Below are 22557 nucleotides of genomic sequence, written 5' to 3'. Positions count from 1 at the left end.
TGAGATGAAATGAACTGGTAAGAGATGATTTATTCTCCGTTATAAAATACAATGATTGCCATGCATGAAATAAAATAACATAAGTTACAACAAAGATGTGTGAGTAACTTCTTGATTAGGCTGGATTGATCTTGTAGCCAAAGTTGACGAACTATTTGGTGGTGTTTAGAAGCAGCTGTTGGTCTGTTGGTCATGTGATATTCATACAGAAACGATGTAAGCAGGGGTTTGGTGGAGTTCAAAGCATAGACTGGTTGGTGTCAGACACATTGTTACTGGAGACGAGTTGTATGTGGTTAGTGGCATGTTCCAAAGACATAGAGTAGTTGAGAACTGCTGTTTCTTATAGAGAATAGTAGACTCCTAGGAGCTAGTGATTAATTTCCCACATAAGGAAAAAAATTAACTGTTGCGTCAACATGATTGGATGGCTGGAAATGGACCAATACAAATAACAAGTTCATTTAATCACGAGGTCATGGAAGCTGCTGAAATAAAAAGGCTTGTGGAGCCGACATTCTGGTATTCAAGCCTAGATGAGTCAAAATGAAAACATCTCATACATAATGACAGTGTAAATCACTTCTGCTACAGATAAATCTGTTATGGAACTTTTGTCTCAAAGCTACTCTAATTATAAGGAAGTACTGATAAGACATGCAAAAGTTGTTTAAATTTTATTTAAATATCACTATATAAAATGAGTTATGAGTCAATATTATACCATATCACATGGCTTCATAAAAGCTTGTTATATAATATTTGTGGCAAAAAATATGGTAGCAAGTTGGCAAATTGTTAGAGCACTGGACAAAATGCAAAGCAGCATTTCTTAGGTCCTTTCATTCTGAGTTCAAATGCCTCTAAGGTCAACTTTGCCCTTTGCCCTTCACCCTTTCAGGGTTAATAGAATAAATAAGTACCAGGAATCGATGTAATTGACTAATCCCCTCCCACTAAAATTTCAGGCTTTGTGCCTAGAGTAGAAAGGATTATATTTATGGCAAACATGCCCTAATCTCATTCAGTTTATCCTTCTTTTATCTTTCTTTGCATTTTGAAAAATAAAAATGTCTTCACTAATATATGAACATTTGAACTGAAATAAACAAAAGTTAATATGGGTTTGAGTTATGAGGGTCACGGATTGGCTCCAGTTTCAGAAAACTTTGGAAGAGAAATACTTCATAAGTTTTCACTTTAATCTCTTTCTTCAAACTTTGGACCTGACAGAGGCAATGACTAGTGACTGAGACTTTTGGTGATATGCTGTGCTTGAGAAGACCTGTCAAGCCAAGTGAAATTGTAGTCGTGGCTGATGTTGGTGTTATGTAACTGATACCTATGCCGGTGGCACATACAAAACACCTTTCGAGTGTTGGGTTTCACAGAGGCAAAGTGGCCAATGCCAGTGGCATGTGAGAAGCTCCTTTCAAGTGTTGAACCTTACAGAGGCAATGACGAATGACCAAGAATGCTTTCACTATTGCCACTTGGCATTGTTTACATATTCAGTTATTGAAGCATGTAATTCAAAGTTTACCATTACTACAAAGGTATCAAATAGCTACAAAGGTATCAAATTGTTGGATCAGGTGATGAAAGTTACAGAGAGGGTCATGGTTGAACTAATTAGGGAGAAAGTTAGTCTAGATGAGATGCAGTTTGGTTTTGTGCCAGGGAGAAGCATCACTGATTCTATATTTCTGGTAAGGCAGCAAAAATACTACGCCAAAGATAAACCTCTGTACTTGGCTTTTGTTGACTTGGAGAAAGCATTTTACTGGGTGCCCCAATCCCTTATCTGGCAGTCAATGCAGAAACTAGGGATAAATGGTGAGAACTGTAAAAGCCATGTACAGGGAAGCTATCAGTAACATGATGATTAGCAACGAGTACAGTGAAGAATTCAGGGTACATGTAGGGGTTCACCAAGGATTGGTCCTCAGCCTCCTCTTGTTCATCATAGTCCTCCAGGCAATAACAGAGGAATTTAAGAAAGCCTGCCCTTGGGAACTCCTCTATGCTGATGACCTTGTTCTTATAGTGGAATCACTACCAGAACTAGAGATGTAGTTTCTGGTATGGAAGCAAGGTCTAGAATTGAAGGACCTTAGAGTTAACCTAGCAAAAACCAGTCTCAGTAAGTAGGAAGGTAGACAAATCACGGATCCCTTCAGGTAGATGGACCAGCTCAATCTGTAGAAAAGGCATATGTAGAAACTCCATAAGGTACAATAAACACCAAAAATGTACAGAAAATAGACTCCATCAACTGCCAGTGGGGTAAGCTTGAGGTAGTCGATAGCTTCTATTATCTAGGTGACCAAGATAGTAGTGAAGGTGGATGCTCCGAGAGCATATCTGTGAGAATAAGAATAGGCTAGACAAAATTCAGTGAGTTCCTACCTCTGCTGGCAACAAAGAGCCTTTCCCTCAGTGTGAAAGGCAGAATGTATGATGCCTATGTGCAAACAGCTATGCTACATGGCAGTAAAACATGGGCTGTGACAGCCGAGGACAAGCGTAGGCTTGAAAGAAATGAAGCCAGTATACTTCGCTGGATGTGCAATGTCAGTGTGCATGTTTGACAGAGTGTAAGCATCTTGAGAGAAAAGTTGGGTGTAATAGGTATCAGATGTGATGTGCAAGAGAGATGACTATGCTGGTATGGCCATGTGATGAGGGCAGCTGTGTAAAGAAGTACTGATCTCTAACTGTGTAGGGAAGCTGTGGTAGAGGTAGACCAAGGAAGACATGGGACGAAGTGGTGAAGCATGATCTTCAAACTTTGGACCTGACAGAGGCAATGACTAGTGACTGAGACTTTTGGTGATATGCTGTGCTTGAGAAGACCTGTCAAGTCAAGTGAAATTGTAGTCGTGGCTGATGTTGGTGTTATGTAACTGATACCTATGCCGGTGGCACATACAAAACACCTTTCGAGTGTTGGGTTTCACAGAGGCAAAGTGGCCAATGCCAGTGGCATGTGAGAAGCTCCTTTCAAGTGTTGAACCTTACAGAGGCAATGACGAATGACCAAGACCTTTGGCAATATGTCATGCTTGAGAAGAAGACTCATCAAGCCAAGTAAAATTGCAGTAATAGCAAATACCAGTGTCATGCAAATGGCACCCATGCCAGTGTCACATAAAAGTAACCATTACACTCTCAGAGTGGTTGACATTAGGGAGGGCATCCAGCCATAGAAACCATGTCAAATCAGACTGGAGTCTGATGCAGCCTTCTAGCTTGCTAGCCCTAGTCAAGCTGTCCAACCCATGCCAGTATGGACAACAGACATTAAATGCTGATAATGATAAACAAATAGTAGAAGATACTTACCCAAGATGCCATTTCATAGTATCTCGGGCTGGTGTCTTCTACTATAGCCCCAGGTCAACCAAAATCTTATGAGTGGATTTGCTAAATGGAAACCTAAAGAAGTCTATCATATGTATATGCATGTGTCAACTGGAAGTATGTCACAGAAAATTCACGCAAACAATGTAAATTTTTAATATTGAGATTGATAAGGCAATATTTTGTAGGGAAAGGGTGCATAGTCAATTCCATAAACACCAGTATATTACTGGTACTTATTTTATCACAACACACAGATGAAGGGTAAAGTTGACTTCATTGAACTTATAACTCAGAAAACTGAAAGAGAAGGAACAAAATACTGTAAAACATTAGATCTGTTCCCTCCAGTAACATTAGAATAATAGCTTTCCTTATGAAATCTTAATTGGTTATGTCTGAAAGCAGAATTTGGGCAGTTAATTACTTAATTACTTTGCAATCACTTTCTACACCCTTCTTAAACAATTTCTGAAAAATGTTAACTATATAATATTTCCATTTACCTTTTCGTAGGGTAATTTACTTCTCTTGAACATTCTAGAACTGATCTAGATCTCATTAATTTTGAAAATAGTCATGAACTAGATAACTGAAAACTAAACATTTTTTAATACATTTGTCATAGAAATTCTTTGTCCCTACCAGAACTCAATGCCCCAAATAAATTATAGGACTTGAAGCCAATAAAGAGAGATATTTAACTAAGAAGTTGAACACATTTTCAGTAGCTTGTTATGAAATCAGTGTTTTGCATCATATGAAACCAGATCAAATAAATTACAGTCATGATCTAGAAGTATCTAGGTCTCTGTTATCAAATGTGAACTTCTTTTTTTATGATGCTAGTGTGTGATCTGAGTGAAATTCAGCACTTATTTTTAGCAGTTTGAACAACTACATAAAGGTTATCTCACTGGCTCAATCAATGATTTGTTATAATTGATGACATTGATTTCTTATTGCCCTTAAAATATGACCAAATAGAGGATTGACAAAATTGTTAGAGCATCAGACAATGTTTAGTTATGAATCTCTCTTTACATTTTGTGTTTAACTTTACCTTTTATCCTCCAGAGGGCTTTAAATAAAGTACCAGTCAAGTATGGGAAGCTTTTCAATATTATTATCAAGCAGCCTACATATGAATGAAATTCTAATTGAAGAAATGTGACCAAAAACAATATTCAGTTTCTTCACAAATAAATTTCTTTATTTAGATGAAATTGTAGAGGGTTTTATTGACCAACATTTTATAAATGCCAGTCGCACATAAAAGCACCCATTACACTCTTGGAGTGGTTGGTGTTAGGGAGGACATCCAGCTGTAGAAACAATGCCAAATCAGACTGAAGTCTGGTGCAGCACCTCAGCTTACCAACCCTTTTGTCAAACTGTCCAACCCATGCCACCATGGACAATGGACATTAAATGATGATGATGATAAATCCTTTCAGCAAAACAAAGTAACTTATATAGCATAACTGTAAAAGGAAAAGCAAAAAAATAAAAACACCCATGAAATCAGAACAGAGTATCCAGCTTCATTTCACAATGGTCAGCAGAACTTGCTTGTCTGTCCATCTCATTCTTCCAAGCTTGTTGTAGGCTTTGAATGCTCCTCCTGTGTATGCATCCTTCAGTCACACTTCAATATTCTCTATTTTCAGCTTATCCACTTCATCCATTTCTAGATACAGATTTCGCACACTTCTCTCTAAGAGAAGTGGCATAAGACCAGCCACATCTTCAGTGCCCTGCAACTTCACCACAAGCTTAATATTTTTGATTCAGGCCACATCACCTATCCCTGAAAATGGTCTCAAATCATCATTACTAATCTTTATCTGCATAACAATCTTGAGTGTTGGCTGCAGTAAGGCAATAGAAAAAAAAACAGAAATATGTCCCCATGACAGATAATCAATGAGTCAAAATAGCTTGCAGAAGGAATGAGGTTAAAATAAGAATACTCTTACCTCAAGACAAAATCAGAATAGAGTATCCAGCTTCACTTCACAAAGATCAGCAGAACTCGTTGGTCATACCTATACATGTCCATTACCCCAACATCTGGCCAGAAACTACTCTCCCTCCGAAATTCTCTTCACATATCAATGTCCTGATGAAGAAAGAGGCTCTCCAAATGCCTCACTTCTTGACATGATGTCATTTCCGTTTGCTTCCAGTCCCGATGTCACTTTCCCTTCCCTTCTGATCCTGATGTCTCACCTCACTCCTCCACAATAATTATCTACAACTTATTTACAAAAAGGATTTGGGTGGATGCTCTAGGTGAACTACTAGGAATAGCAACAAAATCTTCTGAGACTCTAGCTGAAATTTGAACCATAAGTCTCAAATTTTCATTATCTAGAACCTTGAACTAATATAATCTCATAAAAGCAAAAATGTCACCATAAATATATTAATGCCTATGTGAGTATGACCCAACCAATCAGTATTGACAGACTTATGGCTGAAATGGCAATCTTCAAAGGAAGTATATGAGTTTTCCCACCAAACAGTTTAGTTGAAGTTTCTAGAACTTTCAAACCAACAGTAATAAATAGATGAGTGAATTCAACTTTAGGCAGAACTATACAGGTCATGTTGCTCTTCCTTCATATGATAGTCTCTTACCTTGCTGTAGTAAGGCAATAGAGAAATGGACCAGAGAGTCGCAAAGCTCCATCTAGAACAGTGTTTCTCAACCGGTTTTTGACCTAGGGACCCCTTTGATTCCGATTTTACTCGGATGGACCCTCCTAGACATTCGATGTTTAAACAATTTTATCATATTTTTATAATCAAATATTACTAGGAATCGTATAAAAACTGTTGAAATATTTTGTGTATTGTAAAATTATAACATTTATTGCAGATAAATTTTAACAAAATCTGATCTGGAACCCCGAGGACCATATGGACCCCGGCTGAGAACCATCGATCTGGAGGTTTCTATGTCGCTTGTCTCAGATGGTTCTTTCTCCGTGTCTTTCACTTCTAATTAACATACTTGTGTCGTAGTTAGCAAACGGCACTAACCTTTACTTGTATCTAATAAAACACATTAATTATATGTAATGATTAATTTCCTTACACCATCTTCATTACATTATTCAGCAAGTTATATTCAGAAGATACCTGTTATAAAGGCGGGAAATACGTGTGACGTTTGTTTGAAAAAAAAATGACTCCACCTATCATTTTATTGGCATTTAAATTATAAACTCCAGAAGCGTATACTATAAACTCTAACCCCAAACTCTAAACCCTGAACCTGAGTAATCCTACCTAAGCCCCTAATCAATAATGCTTATCATAAAATGTGATGAACTGTATTTTTGCAGGAGCAAAAACTAAAATGACTCGGATCGTCAAGAATTTGTTTCGAAAATTTTGTCAGATCGACAAGTGAGGGAAACTCAGAAATCAATATTGGGATGATTTTGCCTCAAACTCATCTATAATACCGTCAAACTCTGGTCCTGGTTCAAAACAGCGTTAAAAATAATAAATATTATGAATTGATGTATTCAAAACCAAAAATATAATTTCAACAATGCTAAGAAATAGTTTAAGGGATAAAATAGATTTCAGAGTAGTAATTTCTTGAAGCTGGCTCAGAAAGTCGAAAATTCCAGTTAGTAGTAGAATAGAAAAATAAAAAATCCCACTTAAGTTAGGAAAACAAAATTGAAAGATTGTCCACGTGGACAGGCGTGAATCATATACATTATATACGTACCTACGTATTTATGTGTGTATATATGTGGGTGTGTATAGATAACGGAGGGAGGGAGGGAGGGATGAATGGACGGACATATAGATAGATAGATAGATAGATAGATAGATAGATAAATAGATAGATAGATAGAGTTCTATTCCTTCGGTTTATACGGTTGTTTGGTTCGCAACTCACCGTTCAAATTGAAATTGTGAAAAGTGAGGAGGATAATAAATATGATTATTGTATTTGTGTATGTTCACGTGTGTATGCGTTTTGTCGAATATTAGGTTTTAACTTGTAATCAAATTAAAGAGCTTTATCTACTCTTCCAATAATGCTATTGCCTATGATCACATATACGTAGTAACATCAAAGTTAAAGAAGATCCTGGGATTATTCTGGTTCCTATCTTTGTCTTTCTTGTTTCAACAGTTGCTCCGTGTATATTAAGCTAATGTTTCTGCTGAACTATTTCTATTTTGAAGTTGATTTAATATAGTAATTTTCATTTCCAGAGAAATAAACTGGACATTTCAAACTACTATTTTTGAATTTTGTTGGATATTTTCGAAATTACTTGAAAATATTTAACAAAATATGTATTTAAAAAAAAAAGCTTTAGTTTAGGGTGTACTATAAAAAGAAAACGAAATACTGAAATACGTGAGAAATAAGAAATAAAAAGTTCGAATACATATATATATATATATATATATATATATATATATATATATATATATATATATATATATATAATATCGGTCATGCTGGAGCACCGCCATATATATGTGTGTGTGTGTGTGTGTGTATTACGAAGCAAAGAGTGCTCAATATGTTATGTAGAATAGATATTTATCCCATTGATTTCATTTTCTTGTCCAGAAAAACTTACTGTTCGAAATTTTAAGAGCTTTCTCCTACGCTAGGTCGCCCCACTTCCCTAGTCTGATGCTGGGCAAATATCGTGCGGTATTTCATCTATTTTATTTAAACTAGGAAATTATACTTTGGCATTAGTGCAAGAAACCACACTTGCCGAATTGCTCCACCCAATTGCAATCGAAATTCTATGCGGACTACAGAGACTAACTCCAACTATTTCACATTCAATTACAAAATACATTTGAGTACAGAATCAACAATTTCCACTAGATTAAAAAGACATTGTTGAAATGGATATAATGATCAAGTAAATTGTAGATTTCATTTCCTCAGCACGTAGCAGACATGGGCAACCTTTTCCAAGAAACGAGCTGCATGAGGCATGGTTCATCATTAGGTGAGTCGCACCACTAAAAAAATTTTACGATAATTTTTCATTAGGCGTGCCATTCAGAAAATTTCTCTGGTCACAGATTGCCCACAATTGTTGTAGAGCCACAGAACAAGATCCCCATTTCGCATTCAACCACGTGACATCGTTGCTGTTTAGCCCTACATCAGCCCTTATAGAGCAGATCTTCGATTAAAAGCCGTGACTAACCCCGTCTGTTTGTATATGAGGGATTTGACTGTCCAACTGGCCTTTCCTTCTTTTAATACAGCACGGTGGGATTTTGAAAGATTTTTAGCTGCTATTTCTAGCATGTCTATCATTTTATTGCATGTGAGAGAGGTACCATAAAATTGTTGTACCGGATGTTTGAACACCCACAATGCACTGCGAAGCTGTCAGTAATGCAAGCGTGACCTCCACACGGCAAGTAATTTATTGATCTTCAATTACTTTTTCTCATTCTAATCATTAACTTGTAGAGTAACCCACTGACTTTTGAAATTTAAACTGCTTTCATCTTATATCACAAAGATATTTAATTGTATTTGAGTGGGTTATCTTTCTTTCATTCATTTCTTTGCAATTCTTCACTGTCGTCTGTTAAGGTTTAAAAGTATTACGGGCAGAATATTTCAATTTATCGAAGGAATTTATTATTTTTTTTATAGTTTGCAAATTTTATTTTACAACACCGTTATGAACACTAAAACTACTCTTCGTTCACATAATATATTCTTAATTAAAAGTTGCCTTTCACATTTAATGTGTTAAGAAATTACCGTGTTTGATTAACCGTTTGTTTCGATGTTTGTTTTTGTTATTATCGTTCTTGTTTATTGACTTTAACTGTTTTCGTAAATTATGATAAAACTATATTCAGACACGAAACGTAGATTTCTTTTGTTATTTGTTTAGCACACTTTCTAACTGTACACATCAATCATCAGACATTTTTCAATATAATCACAAAACAACCTGTCTTAACTAGATTAGTTTAATTTTAAATACTTTCCTTAACTTTACGGGTACAATATGTTGGTGGTAAAATGCGCGTGCCTTTCTGTTGCCTTTCTATTATGAATTCTCAGAAAAGGTATGAACTTAAACATGTTTCGAAGTCTTAGTACTTCCTTATTGTCTGGTTGAATCAATATTTATTTCATTGGTTGTGTTTAAAACGGCTGCAGATACAGGTTTCTGTTAGACATGCGAAAGGAATAATGTCTTTCTGAACTATGTCATAAGATCTCCAGTTATGATTCGTTCTTAGCGATATCTAGTACCAGCATTTTATACAAACTTTATATCAGCAATGTATTCACACAAGGCTGAGTGCATTGTGTAGCCGGAAAACTGAAACAATCTTTCAGTTCTTTATAATGCTCATTGGAGCGAATACATTTCTACACCGTCGCTGGATCTGGTAGAAACAGCAGCTAATTCTCAAAGCACACCCTACTATATTTAAAAAAGGGGGAAGGCCTGAGATAAAAAAAATATATATATCTGAAAAAAAAATGGGATAATCTTGGTTAGAATGTCTTTGAGTCTCGGTCTGTTCGATCATTAAACGATCTTTAGGAACGTGATCGCTCACCCTTCTAGAAATAACAGTCAAATATTCCTCAAATTAGACTTTATTATCTTTAAAAAGGAAAATAAGTAGTGGAAAAGGTGCTGGACATAGCTTCTTTCGTTTTAGTTCTTAACTCATTTCGGCTTCGTCGTTCGTGCAGATTTCATCTACACCGTTCTAACTCCGGCTATGATGCTTTGGAAGCTCACCTTACTGCTAATTAGGTAACATAAACTATTAAATTACTTCTCTGAATCCTTGCGAGAATTTGAAAGACTTTGTCGGTGATCTTTGAGTTTAGTACTCCACTTTCACAAATGTGAATCAAACAGCTTAGTATCGTTTTGTTTAGCGATCGGCAGCTTTTTTTTTTTTTTTTTTTGAGAAGTGGATATTTTGATTTGTAATGAAGATAGGTTGTTTTGAATGTGTGTGTTGAATTAAGATTAGTACTCTATTTTGTCTAGTATTTTACTCATTCAGTGCAAACTCACTGAGGAGAGTATGATAGTATCAGGTTGTTTAGAATTTGTGTGTGAAAAATGAACGACATACAAACAAATTTCTTCACCAGTCTCCTAACAAAATTTTTTTACCTGCCGATTGATAAAAGTAACAATGGAATACTGAACTCTAGGGTTGCCCAATTTATTTGATTTAATGACTATGTTTATCTACTGGCTACACCTGTGCATCTGCTGACTACACCTGTGTACCTGCTGACTACTCCTGTGTGTTATATACCAAGTTTTCCTTTTCTGTCAATTACCTAGTGATTTCTCTACAATTCTTGTGCACTCATAGTTTACATTGAATTCATAACATAGCTTTTCTATTTACTACTTTTCTATTGAGCAGAGGCACTTCCCTAATGTCTCTTGTCCAGTTTTCTTGTTTATATCATTGCTAGATCTACTTGAAGCCTCTTGGTTTTGGGAATTTCTATAAATAAATATTCGACAGATTCAGTTATCTGAACCGAACCTCGATAAACATCTTCCTGTGCATTGAAATCTTCGCTTTATATATAACTCACACGTTTCTAACGGTGTCTCTGTATAGGGCTTGCATGCTGTTACAACCCATCCAGCCAAACAGTTTTTTTTTTCTGCAACAATCAGACTACCAAGGCCTTCTCTAGATCACTGAATGCAAGATAACAGTGACTTTTAACGAAGAACTTCTGTAGTTGCCTCACTAGGAAGAGGGCGCCAGTGATACAAACCACTACAAACTCAACTGCATCTCATCTCCAGTAATATATATCCTAATCAGTTGTATAATTCTTTCGTAACTTGGCCTGTCAGTTTGATGCCTCTGCAGTTGCTTTTTAGAGCATCTCCTTTGTTTTTAAAGCAGTTGTCGTTAATACTTACTATGCCAGTCATTGGGTATGGCACCTACCTATGTAACAAGTGCACTGAATATTTTCAGCATCTCAATGACTCTCTTTGGCATTTCAGCTGCTTTCCCTGCCTTCTAATCCTTGGTTGTGTTTATGAACTGTAACTGCCGGTCTCTCTGTTGGATCTACTTGGAGTAGACCTTTTTACCTGTGGAGGTGCAATGGCCCAGTGGTTAGGGCAGCGGACTCGCGGTCATAGGATTGCGGTTTCGATTCCCAGACCGGGCGTTGTGACTGTTTATTGAGCGAAAACACCTAAAGCTCCACGAGGCTCCGGCAGGGGATGGTGGCGAACCCTGCTGTACTCTTCCACCACAACTTTCTCTCACTCTTACCTCCTGTTGTGCCTGTAATTCAAAGGATCAGCCTTGTCACACTGTGTCACGCTGAATATCCCCGAGAACTACGTTAAGGGTACACGTGTCTGTGGAGTGCTCAACCACTTGCACGTTAATTTCACGAGCAGGCTGTTCCGTTGATCGGATCAACTGGAACGCTCGGCGTCGTAAGCGACGGAGTGCCAACACACACAAACCTTTTTACCTACTCCTCATTCAGCAACTTCTTGTAATAACGTTTCCAAACAGCTTTAATTCTGCATCAGTGATGGTAAATGCACTACCGTCATTCTGTACACCTTTCTATCTTCCAATGTCTTTATTTGCCCTGACACTGCTTTGCAAGAACCTTTCGCCACAGAACATTGGTAAACCTCAGCAACAAGAAATTTGCTCTTTCAGTGTGTGTTAATATGGACATACTATTCTGACAAACCCTTTGCTTCCTTCCTTTTTACCTACAATCTGTCTATCTTTCAGTACTATTTTAAAATGTGCTGTTCTTACCTGGCCAAAGTTGTTGTTTTCTGGCTTTTAGTTGTTTAAGTGATGTTACATACTTGTCCAAGTTATTGGCCTAACTGTCGTAACTTTTTATTAGTTTACAATATCAAGATTGAATCCTTAGACATGAGAATAATGTGTCATTTCTGCATTTGCACAGACTATTGTATAATCGCATTATCTGTAGACAAATTCATTTACATGCGTTACTGTTAGGCCATCTGAAAAACTGAGTGTAGTCTTCTGAAAGAAGTCTGATTTGAGAGGAAATGATTATACTGAAATATATTTTTGTTGATTTAATTTTATTTAAAGCCTGTATTTTCAACTAATTGCTAATTTTAGAGACATCTATCTCTATTTGTTTATCTAAACTTTTAATTAAAATTATGTTTAAAACAGAAATCTGAAGAAATTTTTCATGTTATGATATGTGTGCTTATTCCAAAACTATCTTTTACATTTCATTGGAATTTCTATGCACATATTATATAATAATTGGTTTAACATCATTGTCATCATCATTTAACACCTGCTTTTCATACTGGCATGTATTGGACAGTTTGACAAGAGTTGATAAATCAGAGGATTGCACCAGGCTCCAATATCTGTTTTGGCATGGTTTCTTCAACTGGATGCCTTTCCTAATGCTAACCACTTTACAGGGTGTACTGGGTGCTTTTTACATAGCACCAGTGAGATCACTAGGTAACTTACAAGACCCCTCAACTGAGGGGTGTAGAATTGAGGAAGGTAGCTTTATACCAGGTGGTGAGATGTTAAAGTATGATAGAAAGACAGGTGCAGGTGTAGGTGTCTTGTTGTAGGAGAGAGGCCTTGTTAAATGGCAGTTAACTTCAACACAGCCTTCTAAACATTAAAAGGTTCTCTAATCTGGTTTAAGCGATATAAAACTTCTTTACCAAACTTAGAACAGCTATTTCTTCCAGAGCAAGGGAAAATACAGATAAAAGCCATTCTGAGACTGTATTTAACATGTTTTAACAAATCATTATAATCAAAGAATAATGACTGATCTTGTGAACTTTCGCTGAACAGACATTTTCATTTATTGACTTATAAAGAATTGAATGCAAAAATGTGTCAGTTTTCCAGTTATACAGCATACACAGCTTTGTGTTAGTAGCAAGAGCAAAGTTGTGGCAAGATAAGAAACCATTTATTTAAATAAAACTAGATTTTTTTTTTCTTTATTCTATTTATATCTCATTTCTTCCTTGATATTTGCTTAAAGCAGTTTCTGTATTCACATTAAGGCTGTCATGGTCTAATTCAATCAAGAGCCACTTTTCATTTTTGTATTCAATAGAATTTGTGTAGTTAATAAACCTGTGAATCAAGTTACAGAGCACTTCATTTTAGGACAGTGTTAGGTCTATTTTGTTGTTCATATAAAAACAAGACTTGATTGCTTAAATTTATTATAATTACATTAGTGTAATATCTCTCATGCTAAAGTAGGAGGTATAATTGGTATGGAACTCGGTTATGTCTAAATGTCACCCATTGATTTAGAAATGTGATATATATTTGGACAGTTTTTGTTTAATAAGAATGACTAGGTGTGTATAGTGGGGATATTCAGCAATGCCTATTACTTGGAAACTTAATAGTAAAGTAAGCACTAGCAGTCTTGATGTAGTCAGCTAGAAATTTTTATTTCAGTAACTTTAGTCAACTCTAAACAGGTTTATGACTTTAGAAGTAGTGATACAATGCCTAAGAGCAACCACAAGTCCTGACTTTCTGCTATTTATTGTTCAAATTGTTCAGTATGTTCATTTGAGCAGTGTTTCATCTTTATTGCAGGACAGTTGTGCAAAGTTTTATTACTTAAAGCACAGCCTTCTTTCAAAAGACAGTCACAATTTAGTCGAGGGAAATTTGTGCTAGAAATAGCAGCGAAATTCTCCTAACCCATACTCTATAATTTTGGGAAAAGGATGGATAGATTGATTAACAGAGTCCTACATTTACTAAAAGATGAGTTGTCATAGCTGGAATGTTCTTGATAATAGGTATGCTCAATCAATTGAAAATATTAGAAAATTTAGACTTGCTACTTGACTCAGAGTTATCAAAACACTACTACCTACTCTTCTTCAATATTTTGTATGTGGTCCAGTAAAAATAGTGCAGTTTTAAGAAGTATATCTTCATTCCTAACCTGAATATTTTATTCATGACAAACCCAACAACTGATTTCTTAGGTACCATTCTCCACCTCTCAGTATTTAACCTTGTCAATATATTCACCCTCCATGTCTTACAAAAAGTCATGCTGCTTTTGTATACATAATATCTAACACCAATCATAGGTAACTACTAGTCCTCCTAAGTAAATTTTATAATCTCTCTTATTCTGTTTTCGTTTCTCCTTTCCTCCTTGTTGATTTAAGGGGACTTTAAGTTGTGAAAAACTATAATGTAAGCTTCATCTCTATGAAAGACAACTTTCCTGACTCAGCCAATAATTTTCCTAATTGCTCTAACTTTCAGCTTCACAGAATTGCATCCATTTGAAAATTCCTCCTTGCCTTTGTGTTCACTCCAATTTCTAATGTACAACAATTGAAATTAAACTGCTCAGTTTAGCCATAGATGTGGTGTGATCCTTTCTCTTTAAGCAAACAAATAAAAATATAATCTTTATTCTGGGTAGTATTTCAAGAAATAATATTGTGATTACTAATTTAAGGGTGAGTGCAACTAACTTGTGAACTTAGATCTTGGGTGAATACCATGAAAATAATAGATAGGATTTATATAAAGCAACAGGTGGACTTGCTTTTACTTCTCCATATATTGAGATTAAAATTTTTAGAAATTTATTTTTGTTTTTTGTCATGAAATTAAAAGTTGTTAAAAGTTGTTTCATGAATATGTAAAAGATAACATTTTAAGGTAAAATTTCTGTATTTCTCTGTTATAGTGAGGAAATATTTGGTTTCATTTAAATGAAGGTGGTAAACAAGATTATACAGAAAATTCACCTTCATAACTACCCAAATAGACCTTTGGCATCAGAAGTTCTCACGTGCCACCTTCTTCAACGACAACATCCATATTGGACATCGTTCAGCGTATATAAAAAATCAGTGTGTAACGATCATTTTGGCCTCTCTCATTTCAACTGGACAGTTGGCAAATATAACTATCATATTTTAAGAACTGGTTGTTTTCCTTTCATTAAGTATCATTGTACCAGACGACCTTATGAAGATCTGACTTTTGATAACACATTCTTCACTTTTTTGAAGGTTATTAATTTAGGTAAGTACTTGACTTTGGACTACTGTATTTACTTGTGTACAATGTGAGATATTTAATACAAAATAGCAGTCAAAATTTGAGGAAGCATTACACTTAAATATAAAAAAAAAACATGAAAGAATAAAATATATTACTAACTTTGTTTAGAGTAGGGGTATGGTTTGTATTATATTTGAGATTACATTGTACTTGAGTAAATACAGCATGTAAATGAACTTGGATTATTCATTATATGTTTGAAACTTACTCTTTTCTACTACAGCACAATTTGCAACTCATTGTTTTTACTTGTCTAAAAATAATTTACATTCAAATTAATACAACTTATTTTAATAGATTTGAAATTGTCAATCATAAGAATTAATTTTATTTTCCTTATCATTCTAAGATTTAGTTGCAAAGGTGGTGTGCTGACAGAATCATTTAACACATCAGACAAAATGTTTAGTGTCATTTTGTCCATTTGTATGTTCTGAGTTCAAATTCCACTGAGGTCAACTTTGTCTTTCACCCTTTCAGGGTCAATAAAGTTAGTACCATTTCAGCACTGGGAGTCAATGTAATTGACTAACACCCTCTCCCAAAACTTCAGACCTTGTGCCTATAATAAAAAAGTAGAAAGCATTTTAAAATTTAGTTTTATTCTGTTTCTTTGTCATCAACATCTATAATAAAGATAAAAATAAATGATGAAAAAAAAACTTCTTTGCTCCACTAACCTCAACCCCAAAACTAAAAAAATTCTATTTTCTACAGTAATCACCCATGGCATTCCATAAATACTGAAGTAAGCTGTGCTGAACATTATAAAATATCAAGTATTGTTTTATGCAATAATTATCTTGTTTAAACAATGACACTAAGAAAATGTATAAAAGATAAATAGTTTAGAAGTACATTGATAGTAACATCACGAATATGTCATACTGGTAAATCCACTTTTTATACAAAAGAAAATCCTTTGTAGAAAAGCAATATAAAGAAAATGACAATAATAACAATTACTACATTTTCACACCATGCCCTCTTTCACATATTTGCAAAATGCTTCCTTTAAAAAATTCTACATTAATAAAAACTTAAATTCATATAGATAATTTAAGTGACTGCAAGTATGCATAATAAATGAGAAAAAACATCACTTTGAATCTAATTTACTCTTCCCCATTTTATATTAGTTTACTTCAGCTTATTTCTGCTCAAGTTACCATCTTACATTAATAATAAACATCTAACATCTATGATTCCCCCAAAATTTATCACCTACCATCATTTTACATCTGCTTTATATGCTGTCTTGAGGTAGATGTGTCACCATAGCCCAAGTCAGTTTTTTAATTTGAAGTTGCTACCATCCTAGACAGGTCAGAGATCTTTATCATATCTCATTTTTGACTTGGTTTCTACGGCTGGATACTCTTCCTTACATGAACCACTTTACAGTGCACTAAGTGTATTTTGTCATTATACCAACATTAGTGAGGTCCTGGCCTGAAGGATCCTCTTCAATTTGCATTTTCTCTGTTCTTTTGCCAGCTATCTTACAGATCATATTAGGTGCATTTTATTGTTGTACCAGAACTAGAGAGATTGCCTTGTACCTTGCAAGGTTAAATGAACAGCCTTCACTATTCTACAATGTCTCCATTCATTCACAGCAACAAGTCCATAAGAGTGAATAGCAGAGGGAGTGAGAAACAAAGTGATCAAGGGTGTGGAGAGAAAAAGGTAGAGAATGATGTGATAGAAGTGTAACTGTGCTGCAGAGAGTAATGGAAAAGATCAGTGATGGTCATCAATAATGAGTGGCATGGTAATGTGAGTGTTAGCTAGCAACACAGATGGTAGAGTGTGTCAGATTTAAAGAAGTCCAATGTTAACAGATAAGGATGATGGTTGGACACTGGCAGCTTCTGTGCCATCCCTCATTACATGATTGACAAAAAGTACTTTTTAAACAAATTTCTGACATCATGTATAGCTGCTATTTTGTTTCTGTTAAATCTCTCTCTCTCTCTCTCTCTTTCTCTCTCTCTCTCTCTCTCTCTCTCTCTCTCTCTCTCTTTCTCTCTCTCTCTCTCTCTATCTCTCTCTCTCTCTCTCTCTCTTTCTCTCTCTCTCTCTTTCTCTCTCTCTTTCTCTCTCTCTCTCTCTCTCTCTCTCTCTCACACACACACAATAGTTGAATTACCTATTATTAAACATAACCACATCCTCTCTATCATTGAGTAAATACCAAGAATTTGTTTCTACTTGTGAATTCAGTATTCATGTTTGAGATGATTAACTGTGTCATGAATATTTATAGTTACTAAGGAATTATTTGTCAGGTTGCTCAACCTTAAATTCCTTGATTGTGTGATTTATGGCCCCAACTTAGTGACTCTGAATAAGGACTCTCCAACCTATGCCAGCATGAAAAAGTGGATATAAAACAATGATGATGCAGTGAAAGTGTATGCAAGGACCTATGAAATAACTACAAGTATAGCCCTTAGCCAAGAACAAACAACTTTGTTTTTGTTAATCTGAAAGAGTTCTGCCAAAATCAGATGTCTGGTTCATAAGAACAGTTGTAGTTACTGATTTGAATTAAGATTAGATTCTATGAAGAATTTAGTATACAAGTGGATGTAAGCTATCTTGTATGATAAACTCAAATTATGTCCTATCTACTTGAATTATATTTTTTACTGTTCTGTTAACTTTACAATTTTTATGGTTTATTCTATTAGTTTTGATTGCTTGCATTTTAATTTCCTGAATGTAATAACTTTTTCTATTTGTAACAATTAAAAGAGAGACATAGATATAGATATACTGGTTGACTGTATAAGCTGGTTCAATAATGTTTTCTGGCACTTTCAGCAGCTTAGCAACCATTAATTACTGAAGGTGCTGTGCTTTTCTCTGACATTGTATTTGCAGATGATTTATATAACTGATTCTTTTGTTGATTTTAACAGAAGTTGGTTCCTTCTATTTTATATATATATATATTGGCTAAACTGGCAATATGACCATCCCCAAGTACAACAATATATATATATATATATATATATATATATACTCCTTGTTCTAAAACCCTCAATAACACATCTATGCCATTGAGTGCTTGTGTGTACATATATCGTCAAGTTTTTGTTACAATGATTCAATGTCTAAATATTTTTTTATTTTATTTTTAAACCATAGGTGTTCCTACATTGGCATATGGCATTGCTTGCTGGATGTTGGTCAGATATCATGAAGATGTAGAAACTACGAAAGGCACTGTTCGAATATACTTCCTGAATAAAGAAGAAAAAAATTCACAGTACTGAAATAATCATTTACTTCTTATAAACCAATCCAACAAAATCCTTCTCATTCTCTTTCTCATTTGGGATTGCCATACGGATGCTGTTTATTTCAATATAACCTAAAGACTCTTTTTTTTTTATATATATGTTTGCCTAGAGAAATGTCTGTCCCTCAAATATACCAATTAAGTTTTGTTGCATCAGTATTTGTATTAATTATAGTGATAGCTTTTGTTGCAATGATATGTCATTGCAGCTGTAAAGCTTATGCTCTTGCATGTAGCAAACTCTCTAAACTGGCTAGCAATGATATTCATGCCAACAAAACTTCTTGACAACAATTGTACATTCCTATGTAAATTTGCTTTATTTATTATTTTTATATTTAAACCACAAAAAAAGTAATTTTACTTTTTGAAATGTTATTTAATTATATAATTTAAAAGTATGTTTGTTTGTTTTCTTTTTACATGTTCAACTTTGCATAATATCTAATTCCATCCAGCCATTCTTATATGTATTTTTGGTTGTTCTCAAAACACTTCATCTGTCTCTTAATTTTTTCCTTATTAAAATGGATGCAGGCATGACTGTGTGGTTAAAAAGTTTGTTTCATAATCATGTGGTTCCTAGTTCAACCACACTGCACAGCATTTTGGGAATATGTAACATAGACTTGGACTGGCCTGTGTAGATGGAAATTATGTAGAAGTTCGTGTGTGTATGTGCATGTGCGTAATCATTAGGGTTAGTAGTAGTAAAGAAGAGTACTCTCTACCTAAAGTATAGTGTAATTTATTAGGCCAACTGGAATCAGTATTCTGTGTTTCACAAACTTCAAAATTTCTGTCTCAATATTTAAGCTTGCAAATACAGTGTAGATGAACTCTGATTCTGGTTGACCCAATAAAATATACACAGAGACACACTCAAATATGCACAAATGTACATACACACATGCACACATACTGTATGTCATCATCATAATGTCCACTTTTCCTTGCTTGCATGGATTGGACAGACTTTATTGAGGCAGATTTGTTATAGCCAGATGCCCTTTGCATTGCCAACTCTCACCTATTTCCAAGCAAGGTAATATTTCTCCTTGGCCAGACATATTCTTGCAGAATATTAGTATTGAATGACATTGCTTGTATCATTGTCATCATCATCTTTTAATGTCCGTAGTGATAATCATTTTCAGTTATCAGGTGATGTCCAAGCAAGGCTGTACAGAACACACACACATAGATACAATAGGAGAGACAAACAGACAGAGAGAAAATGGAGTTGTTTCAGTTTCTGTCTACCAGAACCACTTGCAATGCTTTGGTTGGTCTAAGGCTATAGTAGAAGACACTTGCCCAAATTACCAGAAAGTGGGACTGAACTTAAAACCATATGGTTGAGAAGCAAACTTCATAACCATATAATCAGGCTTGCAACTATATGTGTGTATGTGTATATATCATATGTATACATTGATGTATTTCTATGTAAACATAGAAATATAGATACATATTTATGCTTGTTTCACTCACAAAGTATTGGTCAATTGAAGCAACAGTAGAAGACGTGTCTCTTCTACTTTAGTTTCATATATATTGTTATATATATTGTACTCATTTATAGGTTTCTAATTGTTTTGTTACTGAATGAATTACATTAATTTTGACATATCTTTTTTTGTTCCCAGTACTAACAACTTTTGTTAAAATGTGCATCATATTATTATATTTAATTAGTTCTTGTTTGTTGTTAGTTTGTTGAATTATGGTTTATTTTTTAATGAAGTCAAAAAGTTATATAATATGTATCCCTAGGCTTGTTCAGAACTCAACATCTTTATTTCTTATATAAGGTTTCAATGGCATTGACCATTAGAGCAGTCAAGAGCATTGAAATTTCATATTAGAAAATTGGTTTCGGAGTTCAAACCCTCCTTAATAGTATAAAATAATATACCATCTGAAGATGGCCAGAAGATTAACAAAAATGCATGATAAGTGAGTCAAATATTTACTTATTATTATTAGTTATTTTGTATAGGCAGCGAACTGGCGGAATCAATAGCACGCCAGGCAAAATGCTTAGCGGTATTTTGTCTCACTACGTTCTGAGTTTAAATTCCTCCAAGGTTGACTTCGCCTTTCATCCATTAGGGATCAATGAAATAAATACCACTCAAGTGCTGGGGTTGATGTAATCGACTAGTTCCTGCCCACCAAATTTCAGGCCTTCTGCCGATAATAGAAAAGAAATGATTATTACTTATTTTGTACCATTTTCTAAGTCATCCTAAATACTTTATCCTGACAAATATATAGGAGTATTTATTAAAAGAAATCTCTTGAATACACAAAGTTGTATATAGCTGTTTAAGATATTGCAACTTTGTTTCAAGATTTCTGGCTGTCATCCATAACAAAAATTGCCTTGTAAGAAATGGTTTTATTTAATAAAAATAAAAAAGATTTCTAATCTATTTTGATATTATATGTCTCATCTAACCATTTTCTTCACATTACATTTTTGTTAATACGATGCCTACTTGATATTATAGTATTAAAATGTTTATTTATAGGGCAAATTTGAAATTATAAACTGTTCAATAAATTTTAATTTGCATCTTATAGTTTTCTCTTCCATTTAGAATTATTTCACCAAATATTGCTTATCAGAAACTATTTCAAAATATATACAATACTTTACTAACTGTTAAGTTGCTATTCTAACTGTACTATTTCTAAGAACATGTAATTTTTTTTTTTTTTTTTTCACTTCTAGTAACTATTTCAGACGTTTTAGCATATTTCTTAGATTGTTTAAAAAACAAAAACAGTTTATTATGTGAGTTTTTTTTTTCTTTCTCAAATTTGTATATTTACATTTGGATAATTGAGATTAACTTTTATAGTTGGATGCTCAACCACTTGAATGCATTGTGGGATATGTATTAAATATTTTCAGCTAAGTATGCTGAGACTAACAGAATTTCGTACTTTGCTGCAGAGTACAACAGTTTGTAGTTATTGTTTTCATGTCGTCAGTAGCCCAGTTCCTTAACATTATAGCTTCTTTACCTCCTTTAATTTTAATTACATATTTTTTCAAAGAATAATAATTGTGAGAGAATTTGTAGCATTGCTCTGTTTGTTGATAATTTTTATCCAATTTACTTTTAATTATTTTTTTTCAGCTTTATAGTTTTGATATAATTTTTTTTTATTTATTCTGCTTTTTTTAATGAAACATAATCCAAATGTTTCAGTCAAAAAATCAAAAAAATCAACTGAAATTGCTCCTTTTTTCTTTTTCTATTTTTGGTTGTAATTTTGAAAAATAAAGTTTTTCATTCATAAATGAAAATAATCAAAATAACTGTATAAAAATGATTTTACAACTATTTTGAATTGAATCCATGTTTGCATTCAGATATTTTTGAAAAGAAAATACTAACCAAAATAGTTTGTATATATATATGTTGTATTAATTTATTGATTATTAAAAAAAAAAGAGAGAGAATGGTTGTACTATTGACAAGTTTCTGTTTTTCTTTGATAATTTACTTAACATATCTGCTTTGGATGTAATATATCTGTGCAATTTTGAGAAACAACATTCTGAATACTTAACTGATAGTCAACATTTGACAAAATTAAACTTATTCTTGCAAACTCACTCACAAAATTGTTTATTGAGAAATATACTGTTGCAAGTCTTGCAAATGTTTTGTAGTCTAAAGCAGACTACAAAAGGTATTGCT

The 22557-nt window shown here is 34.1% G+C and overlaps 1 protein-coding gene and 1 long non-coding RNA gene across 6 annotated transcripts; one reads left to right on the top strand and one right to left on the bottom strand.

The window, feature by feature from the left end:
- Nucleotides 1-10: 10 nt before the first annotated feature.
- On the bottom strand, nt 11-7549 carry LOC128247571 (uncharacterized). Its single transcript, XR_008263897.2, has 2 exons — nt 5343-7549; nt 11-431 (listed from the first exon to the last, which is right to left on the bottom strand). It is a non-coding gene; the product is annotated as an uncharacterized LOC128247571 (long non-coding RNA).
- A 339-nt stretch (nt 7550-7888) lies between these two features.
- LOC149136021 (uncharacterized protein C15orf61-like) lies at nt 7889-22329 on the top strand. Of its 5 annotated transcripts, none has more exons than XM_089350608.1 (3): nt 7889-8375; nt 15149-15489; nt 18685-22329. In XM_089350608.1, exons 2-3 carry the CDS (start codon nt 15174-15176, stop codon nt 18810-18812), a joined length of 444 nt encoding a protein of 147 aa, XP_089206734.1. In that variant the 5' UTR covers nt 7889-8375; nt 15149-15173; the 3' UTR covers nt 18813-22329. The 5 variants fall into 5 exon arrangements, with proteins under 5 accessions (XP_089206734.1, XP_089206732.1, XP_089206733.1 ...); XM_089350606.1 differs by lacking the exon at nt 7889-8375 and adding an exon at nt 8745-8795; XM_089350607.1 differs by lacking the exon at nt 7889-8375 and adding an exon at nt 8745-8799.
- Nucleotides 22330-22557: the final 228 nt, after the last annotated feature.

The sequence above is a fragment of the Octopus bimaculoides genome, chromosome 4, assembly GCF_046866305.1.
Source record: "Octopus bimaculoides isolate indiv1 chromosome 4, ASM4686630v1, whole genome shotgun sequence".
Taxonomy (NCBI): domain Eukaryota; kingdom Metazoa; phylum Mollusca; class Cephalopoda; order Octopoda; family Octopodidae; genus Octopus; species Octopus bimaculoides.
The sequence above is the reverse complement of the archived record's forward strand: the minus strand, read 5'-3'. Positions and strand labels throughout refer to the sequence as shown.